Source organism: Lynx rufus, unplaced genomic scaffold, assembly GCF_022079265.1.
Source record: "Lynx rufus isolate CCGP_SWC_20201006 ecotype Redwood Valley unplaced genomic scaffold, mLynRuf1.p SCAF_3, whole genome shotgun sequence".
Classification (NCBI taxonomy): Eukaryota; Metazoa; Chordata; class Mammalia; order Carnivora; family Felidae; genus Lynx; species Lynx rufus.
This window is the reverse complement of record NW_025814845.1, coordinates 153,489,029-153,515,213: the sequence shown is the minus strand read 5'-3', so window position 1 is coordinate 153,515,213 and position 26,185 is coordinate 153,489,029. Positions and strand designations below refer to the sequence as shown.

At 50.0% G+C, this 26,185-nt stretch overlaps 1 protein-coding gene across 1 annotated transcript in view; it reads right to left on the bottom strand.

Annotated features, from left to right (window-relative positions):
* Positions 1-1,198: 1,198 nt before the first annotated feature.
* The window catches only part of SCARA5 (scavenger receptor class A member 5), a 120,036-nt gene continuing 95,049 nt past the window's right edge, over positions 1,199-26,185 (bottom strand). The window contains exons 7-8 of the mRNA XM_047092175.1: positions 11,340-11,534; positions 1,199-1,458 (exon numbers count right to left, since the gene is read on the bottom strand). Coding sequence (XP_046948131.1) covers positions 1,322-1,458; positions 11,340-11,534 — 332 coding nt within the window. The 3' untranslated portion in view covers positions 1,199-1,321. The remainder of the gene's footprint in view (positions 1,459-11,339; positions 11,535-26,185) is intronic.

Genomic DNA, 26,185 nt, shown 5'->3' with positions numbered 1-26,185 from the left:
CAAGGGAGGTGAGTCTGTGCTCACTTACTACCATGTAGCTTCCCTAGTCCTAGAATATGTATATGGCCTGGTTTGACCTCCTCCTCATGTCAGAGGAAGAATATGATCTTCTTGTCGCTAGGAGAGGGGTGCAGATTGAGGACTGGCAGAGGTCCATGGCTCCTTCTTCTGCCAGAAGTTATAGGAAATCGTCATTTCCTTCCACACTTACAGGATCCGTAAGGACATGCGTTCTGATCATAGGAGTACACCCAAAGAAGCCTGGATAGCTTCACCTCCAAACAGCTCTGAGACACAGGTAAGTTGGCCTTAAGGCTGACTGTCAGATGATGAACGCTGGTCTCAGTTGAACCCAGATAAGTCCCCATGTCACCCTCCAAATCGCCTTCCTCCTGGTTGGCCTGGAAGCCAGTCATGTCCAATCTTATACTCTGTAGTATGGAGTATGTAACCTTGTAATCCCACATGTCTTGCACCTGAGTGTCCTGCCCAAGCCTAGGAAAGACACAGTAGGATGCAGGTAGAAACAATGGTTTAGTCATTCTCAATCTTCAATCTTACTGGCCACGTGAATGGGTCAGTTGAGTGCTACCTAGAGGTAAGGTCTTACCCAAGCTAACAAGCCTTGTAGAAACGCTACAAAGTGGATAAATGAATTTAGCATCCAAGATGTGTTGTACACATGGGAGTCACTCATTGGATGTTAGTTTCACTCCTCTTCTCCAAAGCCAGCTTGCCTCCTGCATGTGACGTGCGTTTCCTTCTCACTCCTACAGCTGGCCCTTCCTCTATATCACTTCCCCAGACTAACAAATGGTGTGCAGAGGCAGAGTAAAGAGAGGGAAGAATGAATCATTTGGTATGGTCTCTTGCTGGGAAGGAAGATGTCAAAACTCTTGGCCTAACTAAGGGAATTATCTGAAGAGTGAATGACCTGTCATTCTTCCCTCCCGTGTCCACTGCTGCGTTTCTCGCCAACATACTCTCAGCATTTAACTGACAGACCAAAGGGAGCATGGATGTTGAGTCCTGATGCATGGTGCTTAGAAGGGCGGGCAAAATGACGATCCAGTTGCCCAGGGCTTCACATGCAGGAACCCTGGTAGAAGGGAGAGACAGGCAGTGGATCCCAGAGTTGCACTTTGGAGCTGATGTCCAAGAGGAGCATGACGACAGGCCACTGTGGTCCTGGCACAGGGATATGGGGGAGGGGGATGCTGGGCTGGGCAGGGCGGAGGCATGGTCCCAAGCGATGCCCCCGCCCCAGGAATGCAGGAAGGAGGCTCGGCAGCAGGGCCCGGACTGTGGACTGCACCCAGTTTCAGTGTCTGTTGCACGTCACCCCAGCATCTTCAGCGTGTCCGCAGTTTGTCACCCCCCATTTGGAGAAGCTGCAGCGGAAGATGGTATCTTCTGTGCCCTTGCAGGCCACATCATCCATCCAAATCCTCCCTGTGCCTGTAGGGACAAGTCAACATGGTTTCTTAGCAGATATGCAGGAGAGCAGGACAGAAGAAAAACAGCACCGCTGTGTCTGTTCTTGACCGGGCTGTCCCGGGCTCTGCTGGCAATTCTCCAATCGAGCGATTTCCCCTTGCCCTCTCCTCCCCACCAAGACCAAATACTCATTTTCTAGGCTCAGTTTCCTGAGGGCAGAGTAACAATAATCGTGGTGATGGCAGCATTTACTGGTATCTCCTAACGGCAGACATTTCACATGTGTGATCTTCCTCCATTCTGAGCACGGCGCCGTGAGGTAGACATTCATACACCCGTTTTATAGAGGCTCAGGATACAGTTGGTGCAGAGCTACTCAACTTGTAAGTTGCAGAGTCTGAAACTCAAGACCAAGTTGGTCTCGGCGCACACTTTATATGAGACACCTCATAGCTTTTGAGATACAATGTCTTGCAGTCTTTGTTGATGAGTACTCAAGCACAGCCTAATTTGAGGGACAATGTCAGACAGATCCTGGATTGGACAGATCCAGTGTCCTATAACCAAGTATGTCTGTGGAACATGACCCCCAATCTTTTGAAATTTAAAGCAGATGGTTCCACTCTATGAACTCCAAACAGTGGCACTAGAATGACAGAGGACCCCAGAATTTAACATTATAGCCATATATATATATATATATATAAATATATATATATAATAATAATAAATATATATATATTTAATGACAGGAAGAAGCATCCCCAGCCATAATTAGGTCAGTTCCCCAAATACAAGGTCCCTAAGACAATCTACGTGAGCTCCGCCTGCAGCCAGTCCCGTTTACCCAGATCTTAAGGAGACCAACCCACTGGTCTGAAGTTGCCCATGCAGGGGAGCCTTTAGTTGGCTTTCCTAGGATTGTACCAGAGCCTTGAGAGACATAAACTTGGCAATGAAGGTCCCCAGTGAATGTCAGAGCAATAGGGCAGCTGGGTGAGGCTCCAGGAAGGAATGGAGGGGGGTTGTCTGGAGTCAGGGGTCAATGGAGAGGGGAGTGGGCTGCAAGAGAAGTCACCTGGAGCCCCTGCTGATCAACTGGCAGGACCATCACCCATGGTTCTGGTGCGCTCTCTTGTGCAGATGGCCATGCCACGCCCCAGATGGTGGGAGCCCATTTGGGAGCCCTCTGGAAGCACGACTGAGCTTCAGGACACCCACAGAAGCAGTGGCTTAGAGCCTGGTTACTCAAAGTGTGGTTCTGGACCAGCAGCATTGGCATTACCCAGAGCTGATTAGAAATGTAGAACTTCGGGGGCACCTGGGTGGCTCAGTTGGTTGGCCAGCCGACTTCACCTCAGGTCATGATCTTGCAGTTCGTGAGTTTGAGCCCTGCATTGGGCTCTGTGTGGACAGCTCAGAGCCTGGAGCCTGCTTCAGATTCTGTCTCCCTCTCTCTCTGCCTCTCCCCTGCCCACGCTCTGTCTCTCTCTTTCTCAAAAATACATAAATATTAAAAAAAAAAAAAAAAAAAGAAATGCAGAACTTTCAGGTCCCACCTAGGACTACTGAACCAGAATCTACATTTTAACCAAGAGGTTAAGCACTGAAATTTGAGAAGCACTGATGTAGCAGAAGAAGCAGGGCTTTACAATAAGTAGGCCAGATCTTGATTCAAATCTCAGCCCCATCGGGGGAACAATTTCAGTTTTAAAACCGGGAGGGAATTACCAGGATGTGAGAATTTTGGTGCTAAAACCAGGTACATGCTGGCTGAACCAGGATTGTTGGTCACTCCAGTGCTCTAGCTTGTTAGGTCTATGAGCTGGCACCAAAAAGCATGGGGTTAAAGGTCATAAATTAGCTGTGTCAACCTGATCAAGCCAGATGAAGTAAAAAATTGTTCCTGATTTTTTTTTCTTTTTTAAATGTTTATTTTATTTTTGAGAGAGAGAGAGAGAGAGCAAGCAGGGAGAGAGGGAGAGAGAGAGAATCCCAAGTAGGCTCCACACTGACAGCAGCAAGCCTGATGTAGGGCTTGAACCCATGAACTGTGAGATTATGACCTGAGCTGAAGTCGGACACTCAACTCACTGAGCCACCCAGGTGCCCCTGTTCCTGATTTTTAAAGGACTTTGAAATCTACCAAAACCCTATAAAAAAGGTAGCTCAGGGATTGGTACCGTGTCCTGATCCTAGTAGCCCTGTCTCCTCCCGGCCCCATCTCTCAGCATCCAGATAACCTCTCCTTGTGGAGGAATGGTTGGGATGACTGTAAAAACCTTAAAGCCATCACTCGCTCTTGAACTGCATAGGAGAAATCTCTTTACAAAGGATGTTATCTAAACCATTTTACTGCCCACAAAATCTACCACATGGGCTATGTGGTTTAGACATATTTTCGTTATGTAGAGATTTTCAGCATCTGTTGTCATGGGATTGCTGAGCAGTGAATTCAGGGACAGAGCTGGGAGGAGAGGCCTCCTTCCGCTGCCTTGGCCGTTGTTTCTTCACAAGAGCCTCTTCCCTGGCCGGATACCCTGTGCCTCTTACACAATAAGCCCTTTGAGGCCTAGCAATAATTTGCAGATTAAATGTCTCCTGGAAAACACATCAGTTTACAAATTACCCAGGAAAAGCCTGCAGGCCCGAGAGCTCTGTGGGATTAGTCACACCCAAAACAAATAAAGAAGTAAATGAAGGAAACTGACAAATACAGAACAGACCCAAGGTAACCAGCCCAAATGCGTATACAGGATCATGAAACTCCAAACTCTAGTTGGTGTTTAGCCAGGGAGTTCTGGCTATTGTTCAGTCATGGAAGAGCTCATAAAATGAGAATAGGCTCATTAAATCGGCAGTGCCGGGTCTCTGCAGTATTACGGCAGCGTGGGGCATCGCCGGAGGGCCCGTTAACCCGCAAACCATCCCTGCCGCTCACCACGTCAAAGAGCCTAGAACTCCCATTTCTCTGCACCAATCACCACTTCAGCTTTAGAACTGACCTCCGATTCCTCCAAGTGTAGCCACAAGACCAGGAGCGTCAGCATGACCTGGGAGCTTGCTGGAAATGCAGAGTCCGGGGTCTACCCGGGCTTGAATCAGAATGTGCATTTCAAGACGATCTCCCATGATTCATGTGCGCCTTCAAGTCTGAGAAGCCCGTCTCGGGCTAGCTCTACAAGCTCCCTAGCAAAGCCCCGTGATAACTAAGCCCCACTGTTCAGATCAGAAAAAGGAAGCAATAGGGTGACATGTTTATCTTGAGGAGGCAAAATTGGGACCAGAGGCCAGGTCTTCTGACACTCAGACACTAGGCACTGTTTGAAGGTGATGTTGTTGGGATGAGTAAGTGGAGATTTTAATCTATCCTCCTCATTCATTCATTCATTCACTCAACATGTATTTGAGGACCTTTTCCATGCTCAGCACTATTCTGGATGTCTGGACTACATCAACAAACAAAAAAGGAGGAAACAGCAACACAAATCTCTGCCTCAAGGAGCTAACATTTGAGCTTCTACCTGTTTATTTGGAGTAACATTAATAGAAGAAATAAGTTACACTGAATCCACCCATCGAGCTGCACACAGAGGTAGCCAGGACAAGTATCAAATGGGTATTTAAGAGATGGGAAAACTGAGGCCCCAGAAAGATGAAGTGACTTGTCCCATGATGACCAAGGGCAGGAGGCCACGACCCAGGCCTCTGACGTGCCGGCGGACCAGTATTTGCTCCTCACGGCTCCACAGTACACAGCACGAACACTAGGTCGGGGGTGGCGCACCGTGGACCAGTTCAACCCATCGTCTGCTTTCGTAAACAAAATTTTGTTGGAACACAGCCCCACTGTTTGATTATGTTTTGTCTGTGGTTGCTTTCATGCTACAAGTGCAGAGTTGAGCAGGGAGAGAAACCTTTGGCCCATAAAGCCTAAAATATTTCCTACCTAGCCCTTTCATGTTTGTGGATCCGTGCACAAAGCCACCTCCCAGTATTTGGACTTTATCTTAGAGAAAAGGGGCGAACACTGGTAATGATGATATGATTAGAAGCGAACACCCCCAGTTCCATCCCTCGCACCCCCACCCACAAATCTGTCTGCATTTGTACCCATCCTTACTCCCTCTGTCTATGTGTCTTACACAAAGATTTTCTCTGCAGATGTGAGGCTCCCTCCCAGCGGGGCTACCCTCTGCTCCTTCCACCCCTTCCTAGACCTCCTTCCAGCCATCACCCTCCATCTGCTCTGTCTGCATTTGCTCCTTCTCCAACAGCTCTTGGACCAATTTAAAATCAAAAAACACCTTTAAGTCTCTCCCATCCGGCTCTTTCCTCGCCTTTTGCCAGAGAAACTGATAATTTGATTTTTGGGCCCTGTCCAGGGAAAATTTTATGGTGCCAGACCCCCAAGAGAACTGCCAGGGAGGGATTGGCAGTGCCTTGTGTTCTACGGGGGGAGGAGTCAGATTAGGCAGGCACAGAAGTTCCTTCCTTCCTTCTTCCCTTCCTCCCTTCTCCCGGCCCCTTCTTCCCTCCCTCCTTTCCTTCCCTCCAGCCTTTATCCATTTACCCTAGTATGTCCCAGGCAGAGTCCTGGGTTTTGGAGCTGTGAAGGTAAAGCCTCGTGCACAAAGGTGTTCACACATGTATCAGGGCTCAGGAGGGTGTGAGAGGTGTCATAATAGAGACGTGACACCCGGGGAGCTCCGAGTAGGGGCACTGACATCCCAGGGCACGGGTGGGGCGGGAAAGGAAGTGGCCAGCAAAGCTCCCCTCAGGAGCTGATAAGTGAGCTGACTTGAAAAGCTGAATAGGAGGTAGCCAGATGAAGAAGGAGGGGAAGGCATCCCAGACGGAGCCTGAGAAGATACGGAGACACGAAAGAGCCACGGGAGCTCGGAGAACACAAGTGGTTGCGTGTGGCTGAAGGCTGAAAGGGAGGTGGGAGGCAGAGGAGGAAGGGTCTCATTTCAGATAGAACCCTGGCAGCTGCAAGGAGGAAGGCGGCAGGAGGCAGGCTGGAGCTGGAGGTGAGGCAGCAGTGAGGAAGTGGCTCACGGAGGGTCCCAGCCCCCATACACCCACCTTGACTGGCACCCACCTCCGCCCAACGTATATCAGAGGAGTGTGCACCACAGGGCCCGCGCCATGCTCACCGCCAGACGCGTGATCTCATTTAGCGTTTGCCATTAGCCTTCGATAGCGGAAGGGCTGAAGCTAGGGGAGGCCACAGAAGCTACTCCAGGTCACTGGCTCCAAGTGGCAGATCTGGGACTCTAACTCAGGTTTGACCCACAGCCTGAGCTCCTGACCACTGCTCTGCCCTGCCCTGCCTGGGCATCTAAGGCAAGAGCAGGGGGAATGAAGGGACAGATTCAAGGGATGGCAGAGAGTAGACACTGTGGGACCCAGGGACCAGCCAGATGTGGGATGAGGAGTGGGGGAGAGCGGGACGGGGATAGGCGCGTGGTCCTGGCTGGCAGGCAGGAAGCACGTCCAGAGGGCACAGAGAGAAGCCAAGCCATGGAGGGAGGGGCCGGGGCTTGGGAGACTGAGGCTGGGGATGGGCAGATCGGGACGAGGCATTGAGGCCCTGGTGGGGAAGGCGGCTGCGGTCAGAGGGTGGATCTGATGTACGGCCCCACCGCTGTCAGGAGAGAAGGCATCCCTTGCCCGCTGTGCCCATGGCCACCATAACCTGAGAGCCCCCACCATGCTGTTCAGAGTCGATAAACACACCTGTCTTTCCTCTACACTGAACCTGTTGAGGCTGGAGACTAGGTTCACTCAACCCTGCGCCCACCACTGAGCCCAGTGCCCACTGATGCCTGAGGAAAGCTGGCGGTGCAGCCTGGTTTAGGAGCAAGGGCTCAGATGAGCCTCGGCTGAGTCAGCCCCTTCTCTTACCCTCCGTGAACCCATTAATAACACCTGGCCCGCCGATCTGTCGAGGTCTCGAATATCACACGACATAAGTTACTGGACCACGATGGGGAAATAAGTGCAAGTGTGATACGTGCAGGAAAGTGAGTCTGGCTTTCCATTGACTGGTTTACAGCGGCGATTTCAGAGCTTCCCCATGTGTCACATGATACAAAAGTCAAGGGGGAATCAAAGAGGCCACGGAGTCTGTTTGGGACTAACTCCGCCCATGACATTCAAATGATTTCTTTTGGTTTCTCTAAAAGAGTTTCCGTTTATTTTATTTTATTTTTTTAACGTTTTTTATTTTGTTTTTGAGAGACAGAGAGAGACAGAGCAGGAGTGGGGGAAGGGCAGAGAGAGAGAGAGGGAGACACAGAATCTAAAGCAGGCTCCAGGCTCCGAGCTGTCAGCACAGAGCCCGATGTGGGGCTTGAACTCATGAACTGTGAGATCATGACCTGAGCTTGAAGTCAGACACTCAGCTGACTGAGCCACCCAGGCACCCCCTAGCCACTGTTGTTGTTGTTTTTAAATAAATTTTTGTTTATTTATTTTTGAGAGAGAGAGAGACAGAGGGAGAGAGAGAGAGAGAGAGAGAGAGAGAGAGAGAATGGGGGGGAGGGGCAGAGAGAAAGGGGGACAGAGGCTCTGAAGCGGGCTCCACATGGACAGCAGAGAGCCTGATGTGGGACTTGAACCCACAAACCGTGAGATCATGACCTATGCAGAAGGCAGCCACTTAACCAACCGAGCCACTCAGGCGCCCCAAGAGTTTCTGGGTTTTCTTTTCCCCCACAAGGTTTTACCTCCACTTACTAGGCAGGAGTCCTCACTGGAGTCGAGAATGAAATAGCAGGGACTGTTCCTACAGTTCCAGCTCCTCATGTAAACAGGGATGGCGGTTTCCTTGAAGAAAACAGGCTGAAATCCGGCCCAAAGCTTTAAGTGGGAGGAAAGTGCTCTCTCCGGTGGGCTGCCCTCCGAGGAGCTGGACTCTCTGAACTCCCCACGCGCTCCGGCCTTTTGGTAGAGAGGCCAGGACGGGTGGGGTCGGTCAGCTGCTCTCTGCCAGCTGTCACAACAGATTTCACCCCGTCACTTTCCGTCAATGGGATCATCTTAGGCGGCCCAGACTGCTCTAACAAAGTGTCATTGACTGGGTGGCTTGTAAACAACAGACACTTATTTCTCTCAGCCCTGGAGGCTGGAAGTCCAAGGTCAGGCTGCCAGCATGGTCGGCCTCTGATGAGGGCTCTCTTTTGGGCTGGAGACTACTGTCTCCTCTGTGCTTCCTCAGGGAAAGAGGAAGACGGAACTCTTTGGGTCCCTTTTGTAAGAGCATTAGTCCTATAATGAGGGCTCCACTGTCACGACCTAATCACCTCCCAGAGACCCCACCTCCTAATCCCATCACACTGGGGGTTAGGATTTTAATACAGGAAATTGGGGGAGACACAAACCTTCAGTCTGTAACAGCGACTGAGGTCTAAGGGCTGAGATTCTGCACAAAACTTACAACAGCCCCTGGTGGGGACGAGATGAATGGTGATTCAGAGGAGTGGAGGTGTCCCGGCCGGTCTGGACGTGACCTGGCTCCGTTTCCCTATCTGGAGAGGATGTGTTGCCCCCCCCCCCCCCCCCGTCATGCCATCCCATGAGTCCCTTTAGCCATTGAGCCCGGTGGGTCGGGCAGCCATGGCGTCAGGCAAGACAGCACACAGGCCTGGCTCCACTCCATGATACAAGGAGCTCCCACAGGGACCAGCTGTTTCTCCGCAGGCCACAAGGGGGGCCTGGAAACCGAGGATGAGTGGATCAGTCCAAACCCCTCCCCACACCTGTCAGAACTTGGGTCCTCTTGACAGGTGAACAGGAGCATTTCCAATCCCAGGGGGCTCAAAGCTGGAAGGCACATCAGAGCCCGCAAGCCCTTTTAAGTTACAGATGGGGACGCCAAAACCCAGCGTCTTGGAGAAGCAACAAGCTCACACAGCCACGGGTCAGCACTCTCTCCTGAGGGCGCGGGGAGTACTGGGTTTGTGCACGTGGGACTGTTGTTTTAGTTATGGTTCAACACAGGTTTCTTCAAGTTCAAGGTCTGATGGAGGAAAAAGTATGTGTGAACGTGAATGTTTATATTTGAGTGTGAAAGTGTGTGCGGCGCTATGGATGTTTATAGCACGTGTCGGCAGGTGTGTAATTCATGGTCCCAGCTCGGGGCGCCTGGGTGGCCCAGTCAGTTAAGCGTCCGACTTCGGCTCGGGTCCTGATCTCGCAGGTCGTGAATTCAAGCCCCACGTCAGGGTCTGTGCTGACAGCTCAGAGCCTGGAGCCCGCTTCGGATTCCGTGTCTCCCTCTCTCTGCCCCTCCCCTGCTCGCACTCTGTCTCTCTCGCTCAAAAATGAATAAACATTAAAAAAAATAATAAGTGGTCCCAGATTGTGTGTAGTAGGTGGTGGTCACAGCAAGCATGCCAAGGTCTAGAGAGTGTTATGTGCTGAACTGTGTCTCCTCAAATTACCAAGTTGAAGTCCTAACCCCAGGACTTGAGAATATGACTGTGTTTGGAGACAGGCCCCTTAAAGAGGTGACTAAGGTGAAATGAGGTCATTGGGGTGCTATCCAATATGACTGCGTCCTTATAAAAGAGGAGACACAGGCACCATCCAGAGGGAAGACCATGTAAAGACACAGGGAGAAGACGACCATCTACACGCTGAGGAGAGAGGCCTCAGGAGAAACCAAATCCATGGACACCTTGATTGTGGGCTTTCCAGCCTCCGGAACTGTGAGAAAATAAATGTCTGTTGTTTAAGCCCCACAGGTCTGTGCTCTTTGTTACAGCGGCTGAGCAGACTGATACAGAGAGCTAGCCTGGGGGACAGACGCAGTGCCATGGACGGGGACTGGAGCTGGGGCACAGCTGTCCTCCTCGAAGCAGGAGAGCGGTGGACGGTTCAAAACCGCTATCTGCCCAGAAAATGTCTGCACCCCTCCCTCCAAGTCTCTTGTACCATCCACAGGAAGGGAGGTATGCTTGAGCATGTCAAAAGGAAAGCAGCAAAATGGTGAAGACTTGGCGAAATCCTGTCACATAAAGACGAGATGAAGTAACCGGAGATATTCATCTGAAGAAGAAAGGACTCGGAGAGGGGCAGGGACAGCCAGCAGAGTGGGTGGGAGCCTGGCCTCCTAAGCCTCCTGCTGGGGTCTGAGGGAAACCAGGCTCTTCCATTTGCTAGCTGTGAGACCTTGTGCACGTTAGTCAACCTCTCTGTGCCTCTGTTTCCACATTTGGAACACAGGGATGATCTCTGTATCCACTTCCTAGGTGTTGTAAGGATTCAGTGAGGGAGTATTTGTCACGTGTTTAGAGCCGAGCCAGGCACACAATGGGTGCATTAACTGTTCAGCACTCGCTGGGCTCCGTAACAAAAATGTAATAGGGACGCCTGGGCGGCTCAGTGGGTTAAGCATCCGACTCTTGATTTAAGCTCAGGTCATGTTCTCCAGGTTTGTGAGTTCGAGCCCCACCTGGGGCTCTGCGCTGACAGCATGGGGGCCTGGTTGGGACTCTGTCTCTCTCTCCCCTCTTCTCCTGCTCGCTCGCGTGTGTGTGCACTCTCTCTCTCTCTCAAAATAAATAAATAAACTTAAAAAAAACATGTAGTAGAGTTAAGTGGGAGTGGGTTTAGATCCACGCCTGAGACGCAGGGCTGAGAACGAGGGTCCGCAGGGGAATCTGACAGGACACGGGAAATAAAAGGAAGTCAATTCAAGGAAAGGAAGAGTGTTCTAATAGTCAGAACTGTGTGAGGGCACAACTCCTTGCCTGGGGGCCAGCGAACCTCCCACCGCAGGGAGCATGGGGGCAGAGGCCAGGCGACACCCGGTGGGACTGCTGTGCAGGGGACTCGTGCTCTGGGGAGGAGACCCAGCTGGTCCCCGTGTCCCTGCCCCCCAGAGCGCTTACCTTGCCCAAATCGAGCCGTCCGGTACACCTCCTCCACACCGCGGAAGCCCAGCATGCGGCACACCACGTCCCCGTCTTTCTTGTCCCAGCCGTCGTCACACACGGTGCCCCAGCGCCGCTCGTGGTACACCTCCACCCGGCCCTCGTGCGGGCCGGAGCCGTTCACCAGCCGGATCATCACCGCCTCCACGCTACCTGTTGGGGGCAGCTGGCAGTCACCACTGTACTCTGGACACCCCCCTGCCCCGCCCTGACTTTCCTCTACCCTGCCCTCCCCCCCCCCCCCCCCGCCCAAGACCATGACCAGCAGAAACCCTGGTGTCTCATCCTGCCCTTAATCAGCCTGCTTCTCTCCACCTTTCTTTTTTTTTTTTTCTCTCTTAATAGACTTCATTTTCTCAGAGCAGTTTTAAGTTCCAGAAAAATGGAGACGAAGGTATAAACATTTCCCATACACCCTTTGCCCCTACACAAGCCCAGCCTCCCCCAGTGTGGACATCCTGCACCAGAGTGGCACACCTGTTGTAAAGATGAACCCACACCGACACATCACAATCACACAGAGTCCACGGTTTGCCTTCGGGTTCATTCTTGGTGTACATTCTGCGGGTTCGGGCAAATGTATACTGACGTGTATCCACCATTATAGTATCGTACAGAGTAGTTTTATTGCCCTAGACATCCTCTGCGCCCCGCCGTCTCACTTCCCAGCCTCTGATCACCGGTGACCGCTGATCTTTTTACTGTCGCTATAGCTTTGTCTTTCCCAGAATGTCGTACAGTTGGTATCACATAGTATACATATGCATTTAAGGTTCTCCCATGTCTCTTTGTGGCCTGATAGCCCATTTCTTGAGAGCAGCGAATAATAATCCATTGTCTGGATGTGCCACAGTTTATTTATCCATTCACCAACTGAAGGACACGTGCTTCCAAAGTTTGGCAATTATGAATCAAGGTGCAATAAACACTCCTGGGCAGGGTTTTGTACGGACATAAGTTTTCAACTCATTTGGGTAGATCCCCAAGGAATATGATTGCTGGATTTCTCTCTACCTCTTGGGACCCAGTGACCAGCAGTCATGCCTACCATGGAGGAGGGGGAAGGGGGAACAGAGAAAAGCAAGGGACATCCAGACTCTCTGAGCAGGTGGCCCTGCTGTGCCAGCACAGTAGGTGGGAGCTCCCTGGGAAGTGTCTGAGCCCTGAGTTCCACCATTCAAGGCCACTTCCCCACTGGGCTGTGAGCATGAGAGTGTGAAGCCAGCAGACTTGGGTGTGGATTTTGTCTCTGCCGCTCGCTATGTGTAAGCAGGAGACAGTAGTTCACCGAAAGATGCCACTTTCTATATGGCACATCACAACTATATATGCTACTAAGAAGGAAAGAGTTCTGCCAGTTACAGTGGCAAATGATGTCAATGGCTAGATGCTTCCAGACTTCAGTGATGTGAAATTGTGTGTCAGGGGATCAGTGAGATATGGCAAGACATGAAGAGCTTAGAACAGTGCCTGGCACATAGAAGGCTCTTTGGTCTACCTGAATGACCTTAAGAAAGACTCAGAGCCTCTCTGAGGGTATTTCCTCAACTGTGACATGGGGACAACACAGAGGGCTATTGTGCAGCCTAAAGGAAGTCATGTGTTTAAGGCTCCGAGCATGATGCCTCATACACTGCAGACACTCAGGAAATCCTGGGTCACCCCTTCTTCTCTGCTGGCTGAAACTCTATCACATTCATCTATAAGCTATTTAGCACAGAACCTGGCTCTAGGAAATGAACAGTAAATGTGCTCCACGGATGAATGAATGAAGATTCATCCCTTTGCATTAAAAGCACTGCCTTATTTCTCCAAGGGGATATTTTGGGGACTCAAAGAGCACTGGAACAGCTGAAACAAGCCTTAGACTCATCTCAAAACCAGGGTTTGGCTGGGAAGTCACAGTGTCAGGCCATACAGGCTGTTAAGTGTCAGAGCTGGAGTGGGGGCTTGGGTCTCCTGATGTGTCTTCTTCCTTTTTTTTTTTTTTTTTTCAAGTTCCCTCATTTATCCTGTGAGAGAGAGAAAGTGTGGGAATGGGGGAGGGTAGAGAGAGAGGGAGAAAGACAGAATCCCAAGCAGGCTCTAATGCTGTGAGTGTGGAGCCCAGCTCAGGGCCTGAACTCACGAACCGCGAGATCATGACCTTAGCCGAAGTCAGACGCTTAACCTACTGAGCCACCCGGGCACTCCTTCTGATGTGTCTTCCAAGGTCCTTTTCACCATCCTGCCTGCTCTCCACTCTGGGAGGCGGGGTGATGATCTTCACCCCTTGGAGACCAGAACTTCCTTATTTGATAAGACATTGGAGTGGTCACTGGGTCTTAAATCTGGCCACACATCAAAATCATTCGGAATGCCTGTGAAATGCAGATTCCTGGGCCCCCGTTGGACCCACTGGATCAGAATCTTGGCAGTGGGAGTCAGAGGTCTGTATTTTTTTTTTTACAAGTGTCCCACATGATTCCAAGGTAATACATGTATGTCGACTGACATTTGGGAGTGATATGAGTAGATGAGCTCTAAGGTTTTTTCCAGCTCCAGTGTTCAGTGATACCAAGGCCAGGGAAGAGGTAACAGGTGTCTCTTTTTTTGCAGCTGGAAACCACCTGGGGCATGTAGGGTAAAGTCACTGTACTGTGACATGGTGACAAGTGAGTGAAATGATGCAGAAAGATCCTGACGTGGACTGCCAGAGAAAAGACCAAACCAAATCAAGTTCTGTGCCCAGTAAGTACTGCATCCTTGGGCTATTTTTTTCTTTTTTTGGCCAGCTGGGCTGGGGGATCCCCCTTCCAATGACTGTGACCTTCATGGGCCCCCTGGAGGAGAGGGCAAAGTTGATAAATCCCACATTTGTACCACATGAGAAAGGAGAGGAGTTAGAATTGGCCATGTGTCTGTTATGTGCTGCCTGGGCTGGGGAAACCCCAGGATATTCTGCATGGGGGAACTAAAGAAGTCACCAGGAAACCACACCATTCCCAAGGCGCTGAAAGATCACAGATGGTTGACTCTGAAAGGCTTCTTGAAATGCTTAATGCCATTTTCTACACATCCTTCATCACTGACCATTCTCCCCATATGGCTTTGCTGAAAACACAAGCTCATACCAGGCTGTCAAAAAGAGATAAGGACGAGCAAGAGAACGCAGGAATCCTGGAGAAGGAAACCATAGAAGCTGGAAGGCAGAGACTGGGTCTGAGACAGAGAAACTCCCCGGGGAGTGGTAATGACAAGCTAACCTAGAGCCAGCAGCAGCAAATGAGCCCTGGCCCCTGGCTGAGGGCTTGCCCTGGGTGGATTGGCTGAGGCTGAGATGTCAGCCCTGATTTCTCACAGACCTGTCTCACCGCTGTCAGCACCCTGTCATGGTGGCAGTGGGCCACGCCAGGCTAGCTTCCAACAGAAGTCTCAGTGTGGGGTCATAAGTAGAGGGAGAAGTGACAGGAGAATGTTGTGGGTCCCAGAGCAGGCTAGGCAGAGTTCAGGGTGTCAGGTCAAAATAATAGGAAGAGGCTGGGTGAGACACAGGAAGCCAGGGCTGATATTCACAGATTCCGCCATATCCTCTCTGCTCTGGCCAGCCTGAACTCACTGCATTCATGTCTTTGTTTAACAAAATAAGTGACTGACCATTTGCTAAAGGCCTGGTCCTGTTCTAGGAGCTATGGATACATCCATGAACAAAGTCTCTGCCCTCAGGGACTGGTATTTTAGTGGAGAGACTAGCAATGAATCTAGGAAACAAAAATATAACTATGGCCAAAGTAGTGCAATATAACTATGGCCAAGTAGTGATGAGTGCAGAGACAGGAACAGAAAGAGAATAGAGAATGAGAGGAGGTGTCATCTTGGATGAGGAAACAAGGAAGGGAATGAAGAGTGAGGGAAGACATCAGCTTGGACAGAAAGACAAGGAAGAAAATGGAGAGTGAAGGGAGGTGCCATCATGAATAGGGAGACAAGGAAGGAAATGGACATTGAGGGGGGTTGCCATTTTGGGCGAGGAGACAAGAAGTGAATGAAGAGTGAGGGAAAGGTGCCATCTTGGACGAGGCACAAGGAAGAGAATGGAGAGTGGGAGAGGTGCCATCTTGGACAGGAAAACAAGGAAAGGAATGGAGAGTGAGGGGAAGTGCCATCTTGGAGAGAGACCAGGAAGGGAATGAAGAATGAGGGAAGGTGCTATCTTAAAGAGAGACAGACAAGGGAGTGGAGAGTGACAGAAGGTGCCATCTTGGAGAGAGAGACAAGGAAAAGAATAGAGAGTGAAGGGAGGTACCATCTTGGATGGGAGGGAACAAGGAAGGCCTTGAGGAGAGACCTGAATGAGCCAGGGGAGTACATGGACTCCCCCATCTCAAAAAACCCTCTCTGTACTCCAGCCTATGCTTTTCTTGTCCCTTAAATCTCAGCTTACGTGTCCCATCTCCCAAAAAAACCTCCCTTCATGCCCCACACCTGGCCAGGTCCTCTTCTATGGATGTATTTAGCACTTCATCTAATAATTGCCTATCTATCTTCTTAGGACACTGCGAGGGTTCCAGGTACAGATCACATGGCCTATACAGTGTTTGTACACCAAGATGCCCAAGCTGTGTAAAATGAAGGCATGAATGAATGAACTCAGATGATACAGATCCAGATGGGCAGGTCCCCTGTATGGGACATAGCTCTTCGAGCCTAGGACTTTGGTATGAGTCAGGAGAATCTGCCTTCAGGGTATCCCACAGTTCTAACCCCCTCTTTATTACATCATAGCCCCGTCTACTAACTCATTCTCTAATGGCTTCTTTTGGTGGGATGGTCCTGGGTTCTGGACCCCAGGACTAGGCTATTGGTGAATGACTATAACATTCCAAATGAGAAAATAGGGATGTGGTCATATAATTATGGTGGGTACTAGAAGAAATCTGGAAAATGTCATCTGGATGCTGAAATATTGGAATTCCCAGAAGACTTCAATGTATATGGAAGTGACAAAAGAATATCTGGAAACGGGACAACCTCAAAAAATTGCACACATATGGTAACCATCATTAGGGGACTCATAACATCAATTTTAAGGATGTCTCTCCAGTCTGTGCCCCATGGTCCTCATAAACCAAGCAAAGTTGTGGCCCCCAGGACTACCCCACCTCCCAGACCCTAGGTTGGCTCATTGAGCATTGGAACCTGTTCCTTGTAACTTGTTCCCAGATCCTCCAGATTTAGGGTTTTTCCTCATAATGGAGGCAGAACACAGTCACCTGCCCATGGGATGTTGCATGCCCCAAAAGAATGAAAATGATTCTGAAATCTACCTGACCTCCCCTGGACTCATCCAAATGACATGGCACATACTGTTCAAGTCCTTATAGAACTTGGCAGTAAGGCTGATTTTTGCATCCTTTTCTTTCCCATAATAAAAGCCCAACTCTGTGGATAATTCCTTTGGGAAAACCAGAGACTGAGGTTTGATCTGATTATGATGCAAACTGCCCCAATGCAAGGACTTGGACAGTCCAAGGGGTTGGTCCATGAACAGTGTCTGTGGCCTTCTGATGGAGCCACAGGGGAGGCCACAGGCAGGCATCCCCTCGGGCCTGGGCAATGATACCACCTCCTGGCATGCACTTGGGGAATCACTAAATGACTGCAACAGTGACTCCCTCCCTGGCCTGGGAAGGATGTCATGACTTGGTAAAAGGTTTGGGTTTCTGTGGTCAGAGGGTTTGAACTCTGCTTTTCCCAGCAGTTTCTGCCCCAGGCAAAGCTTTCCCACCAATCAACCAGCCACCACTGGTGTGTCAGCCCCCACACAAACAGATGTAATCCCTGACAGGAGGCTTCAGCCTGGTTTGTAACACCCTCAGGACACTTCTTGTAAGTCCAGGGAGCTTTTTCGTCAGACACCCGCCCAGAGTGGTCTCTGAGGAGTGTGTGGGGCCACTTGAGGTCAAGGAGATGCCTCTCTGCATGACAGGAAAGGAAAATGGCAGGCAGAGATTTTGGACTGCATAAAACTCAGGCACTCTTAGGCTGATAAAAAGAGGGAATGGCCCAGTTGGAGGGCAGAAGGTAAGAGTGCTCATGATGAGGGGCGCCTGGGTAGCTCAGTCGGTTAAGCGCCCGACTTCGGCTCAGGGCATGATCTCGTGGTTCGTGGGTTCGAGCCCCGCATCGGGCTCTGTGCTGACAACTCAGAGCCTGGAGCCTGCTGTGGATTCTGTGTCTTCCTCTCTACTCCTCCCCTGCTCACACACTGTCTCTTTCTCTCTCAAAAATAAATAAACATTAAAAAAATTAATTAGAGAAAAAAGCGTGCTCATGATGACCTCAGGCCTTTGCAACTGTGTGTGACTTCCCTTAACAACCACCTTTGCACTGTCTGACAGGCCCCTTTACCTCTTTCTTTGCATCCTACCTCAGGGGGGCCTGGAAAATCCTTCCTGAGCAAAAAGAAAATCAGCAACTCTGCAGAAAACCCTGACCTCCACCATTCTCTATGTGGATATCAGATTTTGATTCACAAAGAGAACCTTCCAGGTAGAGAGAATATGAAACTCGTTTTCTTGTCCTGGGGTCCCTACCCTGCAGACTGGAATCTACCCGGACATGTACCGTGGTTTGCAAGTGGACAGGGCCATAGTGACCACAAGGCTGGCCCCCACCCAGCTCTTTGTAAAAAGAGATCTTCCGGAAGATCCGAGGTTATGGGAAATACCAAGGAACTGTTCCTCATCAAAAGCCTGGAGGACATCAAAATCCCTGGCCCGCTAAATCTTGAGCAGAACTTCTCCTAGTACTCCCCAGAGCAGTGATATCCAGATGCTTACAGGGTCAGGCCTGTTTCTTTTTGCCCTGCTACCCATGATTTGGGGTCAGAGGTGCTCCCCTTTTATACAGAGAAGCAGACAGAGAAGAGTCCCTTCCCTTCAAAAAGCTCACATCGGGGCACCTAGGTAGCCTCAGTCAGTCAAGCATCCGACTCTTGATTTAGGCTCAGGTCATGATCTCATGGTTTGTGGGATCGAGTCCCACATTGGCCTGACAGCATGAAGCCTACTTGGGATTTTCTCTCTCCCTTTCTCTCTGCCCCTCCCCTGCTCTTGCTCTCTCTCTCTCTCTCTCAAAAAATAAATGAACTTAAAAAAAACAACAACAACAAAGCTCACATCAGAAGCGGTCACTTCTTTGTCTCATGGTGTAATCCTAGGGGAGGAAGCTGATGAACAGAACCCAGAGCAGAAGACTTGCCCTCTTCAGCCGGGCAGCCTCCTTGCCCTCTCCTGGATCAAAAGGATCAAGCATTTCATCAACAAATTTTCCACAGCATCAGTGGTTCTAATCTCCATTTGGAGCTTTCCTGTCCAGCTGCCATGCCAGACCATAGAACCCCTCCTCCTCATTCTCCGACCTGTTCTACTGACCTTGCCTTTTACCCAGGCTACTGCTGGGACCAACCACGAGGCCCTCATCCCTCCTGAGGTAGGACCCCAGACCTGTTCCAGTCCTGGCCTGGCCCCTCAGTAAAGAGGGTGGGGCTGAGGCACAGAGGGGCTCAGATCACGGAGAGGAATAAGGCATGGTGTCTGGACTAGGAGCCTTTGCATTTTCTCGGGTTATATCTAGTAACAACTTCCTTAAGCTTAATAGGGGGCTTCAGATATCACCATTACTTGGTGCATAGAGCTACTTTTAGTCACATAGTATTTAGGCTTTTCTAATCATCACAAATGATGGAGAAGCCTAGACTTTGCCAGCTGACCGAGACCTGGAGATCACTTGGCCCAAACTGTTCATGTGATACTTGAGGATACAGAGGCTCAGAGTGGTGATATATCTTGCCCATGGTTATCCCACAGTTTGTAGTAAGTAGAAGAGCTGGGACCTGACCTTGAGACTTACCCTGAGGCAGTTCTCCACCTGTCCCTCTCTTTCCTCATTTTTCATAAGATCCCTCATTCTTTCTGAGCTCTCTGGGCAGGGCCCACTAATTCTACCTCATGACTTTAGTGCAAGATGCCTTTTGATGAAGCAGTTACATTAAAAAGAATTACTTTAACCCTTGAACTGTCATGCTTCTACCCCTAATTCATAGAAATAGTTTGGCTTCTCCTAAGTCTTACAGGAGGACCAACAATGCAGGGATGCCCTTGTGAAGCACGGCTGTTGCTGAGTTTGTATTTGAAAATGAACGTGTCTCTGTTTCTGGGCAGGGGAAAGATAAATCAGCCTTAGCTTTTGAGAGTAGTGATCACATTTATTGACGTCCAGGGTGATTCTACCTCTTGTGCAGATTTGTGGTGATGAAGATGCATTATTTTATTAATTCTTTATACATATCTTTATCAATGTATGTATTCCTCTTTCTAATTATTCACTTCCTTATCCACCCAGATGCACTTCTGGAATCCTACCACATTCCAGAATGGTACCAGGGGCTAAGGATTTAAGGACAACTAAGTGTCGTCTTTGCCCTCAAGGCTGTCTAATGAACTGACAGCCTAAGATGGATACGAGCACAGAATGCCAGAGCTGGCAGAGATCTCCCCAGTCCAAACCCTCACCTAGAGATGAGGAAACTGAGGTTCAGAGAGAGGAAGTAACCAGCTGTCACTGGGATACCAGATCTCTTTCTTCCTAGACCACTTCTCCTTCCAATGCTGGCCACTTTAAGTACTGCCTAAGCCACAACACAGGGTTAAGCTGGTCTGAGGCCCTGAAAAGGGCTAGGATGGAGGCAGGCTGGTACTCCCCAGACTGCTTGCAAGAGCTCGGGGAAAACCTGCAATCTCTGAGAGTTATGGAAACATAGCTCATTTTCCCTTGGGCAGAGAAACACTGTTTTGTTTATCCATGATCCCTCGATACTTAATATCATGCCTGGTTGGCTGAAGATGCTAATTAAATGTTTGATGGGATGGAGGGCAGATGGGTGGATGGATGCATGACTCTGTTAGTGGGTATGATTGGAATCCCCAGCTGAATGCCTCATGTTTCCTGTATCCCTGGTTCCAGTCTTAACCTTCAGTGTCTGACTGTTCAGAAAGGGTACTGTGCCCATCCATCCACTGATCCCACCAGCTGAGGCAGGAATGGTGTCTCCCCAGGATAGAGACCATGTGCTCCCTGTGCACACAATGGCTAGGGGCCCTGACCCTGGGTTACATCTACTGGGGCTAGCTCTCTGTAATTCATCTAGACTCCCTACTACTGGTTGATCTTTAAACAAGTATTGACCCAGTCATGGGGACAGAGAGGTATACAATCAGGCTTCTCCTCTGGACACAAAAATGCTACAAGGTAATCCAGGTCATCCCTGCCCAGTGCCACGAGAATGGGTCTATGGCAGGTGGTGTGGCATGGTGAGGAGAGCAGCCAGTCAGTAGAGGGGACTGGTGGGGGCTGGTCAAGCTATACTGCCAATGTTCTTAAGTCTAGAGGCACTAAGACATTCTCTTCATTTTTTCACCCGTCACACTCACTTCCCAGGGATGCTGAGCAGATCAGTGACAAAGATTTTCTGCTTGACCAAACCCTAGCCAGGCTCCTGAGCCCTCTCAAGTAGGCCTCAACCTTGACCTATAAAGACTTGAACAGAATACTCACATAATTTCTAACAGCTCAACGCCACATCCCTACAATGACCCTAACCTCCCTTAACGTGCCTGCCAGAGAAAACTCAAGGTTGTCAAAAGAATTTATTGTGTGTTCCAGCCAACACCTGAAGATAGGGCCCTGCTTCCCAGCCTCTGTGGAAGAAAAGGAGCCTAACTTGGATAAGAGCCAGTTAGCAAACCCAGATGGGTTTCACAAGGACAAACCCCCTTCCTGTTTTTTATAATTTTTCACTTCCTTGACTCCCCCTCTCTCCTTACCCCCTCCCTCTCTCCTTATTCTCCTTTTAAGACACCCAGTCACCTCTGTACAAATAGAAGTTGAATTTAGTTCACACTGGCCTCTTTTCCCCTATTGCAAGAGTATGTTACTAATTTAAGATCTGTCCCGACCACTTTAACTAGCATCCAGCTTTGTTAATCTTTGACCTCAGATGTGAGAAGACTGGCATTAAACAAGGTCAAGGTGTCTGCCATGCTCCCAGCCTGTGGGCACTTCCTTACACATGGGTAATGCCACGAATGATTGGTCTGGCTCAGGACCACCCAGATTCCCTTAGGAATGTGAGTTGGGGGAATATGGAGGTAAGTGAGCAGAAGCCGATACAAAAAGAGGCAGGGCCAATGGAATTAATAAGCCATGCTGGAGATGAGACACTAGGGTGAAGCCATGAACCCCTCCTGCTGGGGTCCCCAGAAATGCCTTGGATTCTGGATGACTTTCGCATCCTAGGCTCTGCAACGCTCATCGTATTATGAGTCCTTATGTTCCAAAGTCTTTCCCAGTGTCCTTACGACAAGCCCCCATTGCTTGAAGTGACCCAATGATTCTCTGGTCCTTGCTACCAAAAATGCGCAGAGAGAGCACCTGGGTATGCCACACATCAATCTAAGGGCTGGTTAGCTACTTGCCTCTTGGGTGGATTTGGGAATTAAGATGGAGGAAAACACAGTGGTGATAATCCCTATGGGGAGGCAATGGAGGGGGGGAGTAGAAAGAGGCTGGTTCTGGACTCAGGAACAGGGTTCAAATTCAAATTTTGATTCCACTAGTGGACAGATTCAACCTCTCTACACCTACCTTCTTCTTAAAATGGGTATAATGGTGGTGGTTGGGAGCAACTGCACAAGTCTTTGTTGGTACATCATGGGCACCCATCACTATGAACTCCCACCCTGGCTGCCCAGCAATTTGTCCAGCAACTTATGGGTCAGCTCTGAGAGATCACCCTGTGTTGTGGAGGATGGCTGGTATATAGTGGCCTGACCAGGGATCACAACCTTGAAAGCTTTCTTTGCAAAGTAATCCTGCTGGGTGGGGAGTAGGGACAAGGGGCGCTCACACCTCCCACTGGATTAGTCTCTTGACTTCCTCTGCTCTCCCCAGAGCACAGTTCCTGGCTCCTTAGTATATTAAGGGAGAGGGACAGGGGCATCAGCAGAAGACTAGCTCCTGCTGTCAGCAACTTTCTGCTCACTAATGCGAGCTGAATGTGATTCCTTAAGCAAAGCAGCTCCAGAATGATCCAGGAATGTAGCACTCCAGCTGAGGCCTCTCTGGGGCTCCTAGCACAGACCTTACAAATCCAGTATGTGGGGTTTCTCTTCTTGAAACAAATGTTTCTTTGCTCTCTTTGCCTTATAAATATGTATGTAGGAAAAGCAAAGTCCCAGACAAAGTAGGCAGGGTCAACCCCAGATTCCCCTGGTTCTGAATCTCTGGACCCCAGAACCAGAGAAGCCCTGGATGTTAGTCTTGAACCCATTTTCACGCTTTAAACATAGGGATCCTCTCCACTCTGTCCCATGCCTGACAGATGCTCATCTTACCTCCTTTGGGAACCCATTCCAGGATTTTAAAGCCAGCGTCGGGTTTCATTTCATTTACAGCATCTGCTGGCATCACTGGATGCCTCCAGCGTTTTTCATCTGATGACTTCCTACCTTGTTTTACTGTCTATGCTTTGGGTTTTGCAGTTATTGGGAAGCGAAACGCAACATACCTTCCTCTTTCTCCAGCATCTGGTGGGAACACAACCAAGGGAGTGGCTTCATTACTGGGTCCCTCAGCGGGTTTGAGAGGACAGTTTCATGGCTAGTGGCTACCATCTCATAACCGGTTTCCAGGGCTGGGCTAGACTGAGAACTGTGTACTGCCTGTGGAGCCTGTCCACATCTGGCTCAGAACTGCCCCCAACCCAGCTACAGCAAAGCCATGCTCTGGGCACTATCCAAGAGATTTCAAGTCAAGGATGGGCACCGAGGGAACTGATGTATACTCACTTCCTACTACCTACCAGACACTGCAAAGAAGCTCGTGCATGTATTCTCTCATTTATTCTTCATGACAGTTCCATGAGTTTAGTTACTATGGATCTCACCTAACAGAGGAGAAAATCGGCCCAGAAAAGTCAAGCGATTTGCCCAGGATCACACAGCGGCTATAAGGAAGAGCCAGGGTGGAGAGCAAAGGCCTTTGCTTTTCAATCCACAGAGCCAACTATCAGGCTGAATACTTAAGACAAATATTTACTAACAGCTCTCTTCATACAAAAAGCGCCTTTCACCTACCGCCCACCAGTCCCGCGGGGTCTACGGTAGTTAGTGTAAGTTAGGGAGTAAGGGAAGGAGCCTTGGTGTTAAAGCAGTGGCTCTCTCAGTGGACTGAGGCAAGTGGCCTGCAGGTAGGAATCACCTGGGGTGCTTTAAAATCTACCGGTGCGGGGTCGGGGGCGGGGGGGGGGGGGTTATAGCTTGGAACAGCTGGCTGGTGATGTCAATGCGCGTCAAGGTGGAGAAGCGCATGAAGGGACTGATCGGGGATGAAGCCCCACCCCCGCTACGCAACTTACCAGCTGTTGGACCTTGTGAGTAAGGCATGTAGGTAACACCTCTTCTGGGAGGGTTTTTCCCTGATCCGTTGTCCCAACATGCGCTCCCCACATATGAGAAATATTATACCGTCATTCCCTCCTTCAGGTCTGTGTGCACTGATCTTTGTAAGCTCCGTGAAAGCGAAAGCCACTCAACACCCTGGTGGTTCCCATCTGTGGGAAATGCGGTCGGTCCTCACTCGCAGGCAGTCTGGCACATTGCAGCACTTAACAAATTGTACTGAGCGAGTGGATGCATGAATGGGATCCACAGCCTTCTGCTGGGCTCGAGGAACAGAATTGATCCCTAAATACCCCAGAACCTGCTTGGCTGTGCATCAGAAGGGCCCCAAAGCCCAGGGAACTTTGCTTCTAAAGAACAGGAGAGGAGGGAAACCCAGCCTAAGCTTGAAACATCACAGCCCCTTTAGGTTTGTTTATCCTGCCTTCTAGGCCAAAGCAAAACCGGGCAAAAGAAAGGAGGTTGTGTAGAGTCGAAATAAACACATGGGGCTGGGAAAATAGGCTCTGATTTTCTGCAGCTGCAGAGTAGAGCCCCGGGGATAATTTGGACCATCTGCCCATTAAGGAAGTTGAACTTTTCATTCTCTGGTGAAGAAAGAACTCCCCATGGCCCCAGCCGGCCTGCAGCACGGGGGCTCTGCTTCCCACCTCCCTGAGGTGGGGGACGTTGGGCCCCGTCCTTCTCTTGACACGACACTTCTCTTTTCCCTGACATCTGTGGGAAATGTGGTCCGTATGGGAAGGACAAGAGCCATCCCACAAGCAAAGTAAGGAATGTCTGGTCAGGCTCTGCTGGAGGGCATTGCTTTTAAAATGCGGTCTGGCCTGTGGGTACGCTTTTATAAAATGCTACTTCCTAATGGTAATCTGCTCTGAACTTAATATGGTGCTTTGTGCCTCTTCAAAGCACTTTTGTTAGCGGGTTTCATTTTGATCTTTGTATCCCTTCTCTAAAGTGGGTGGTTCTTGTTATACCCATTTTACAGATGGGGAAGCTGACTCAGGGAAGGAAGGGGTACATTGATAAAGTGGCCACACTCGAACCACATCTGGGTCTCCAGTCCCCGGACTACTGTTCTGTGTCTTCAGTTGGGGGTCACATGGGGTGCTTGGGCCTTTGCTGGGTAGAAGGAGCAGCCAGAAATACCCCCCAAGTTATCACTGTACTGATCATGCCGGATTTTTTGTAAAACTGTTTTTATTTTATTTTTTTTTAAATTTTTTTTTCAACGTTTTTTATTTATTTTTGGGACAGAGCGAGACAGAGCATGAACGGGGGAGGGGCAGAGAGAGAGGGAGACACAGAATCAGAAACAGGCTCCAGGCCCTGGGCCATCAGCCCAGAGCCCGACGCGGGGCTCGAACCCACAGACCGTGAGATCGTGACCTGGCTGAAGTCGGACGCTTAACCGACTGCGCCACCCAGGCGCCCCTAAAACTGTTTTTAACTTTGGTCTCCCCAACTCTGTTGTCTATTCTTTTGGAAACTGGGAGTTTGTCCTGTCTGATTTTGTTTTTCTGCTGCCTTACTCATGGATGCCCAGCTACTAGTGGAGGTGCAATAAAAATGTGCCCGATCAAATAATAAAGGAAGTGCTTTGCCTGCCCCGCCCTGAACCAGGAGCTCACCCCATCGCAGTGGGAAGATGCCACTAACACCCAGAGCGGCACTTGTAGGACTTCACTGGGCAGCCCAGTAGCGAGGTGAGTCCTTTGCCATGCTTTGGCGCTTGGGTCTCTCAAAGGGCAGTGAAGGGTCAGTGAGTGTCAACAGGCCTTTAGGAGTAGAAAGAAATGCAGTAGAGCCAGGAGAAAAACCAATGATAGGGAGGCCTCATTTGATCACGCCTGCAGCTGTAGGGGGTTCTGAAGTTTATACGGCATGGCATCCCTCTAAAGTCTTCGCGGACCTGCCCCTGCCGCCTTTAGCTCCGGGTCCCATGTCCAGGACAGGTGGCCTTTGTTAAGAAGGCACTTTCACCCTCTGCCCTCACCCACACCGTCCCCACCCTGCCCTGGTTCTTCTCTCAGTTCTATTCTCCTTCAAGTTCAGGGTCCGTGAGTCCTTGGCTGAGATGCTTCCCAGCCCCAATATTATAAATTCTTGAAGGCAGGACCCACCTCCAGCACCACATTCACCACTTTCTAGATCTATGACCTTGGGCAAGTAATATAACCTCTCAGAATAGCTTCCCCATCGGTTAAATGGGATAACGACACCTGCCTTAGAGAGTCATTCTGAAATCTGGGTAGGCTGAGTGACTGGGGTGGTCGGTGCTCAAGAAATAGTGTTGAATTCCAT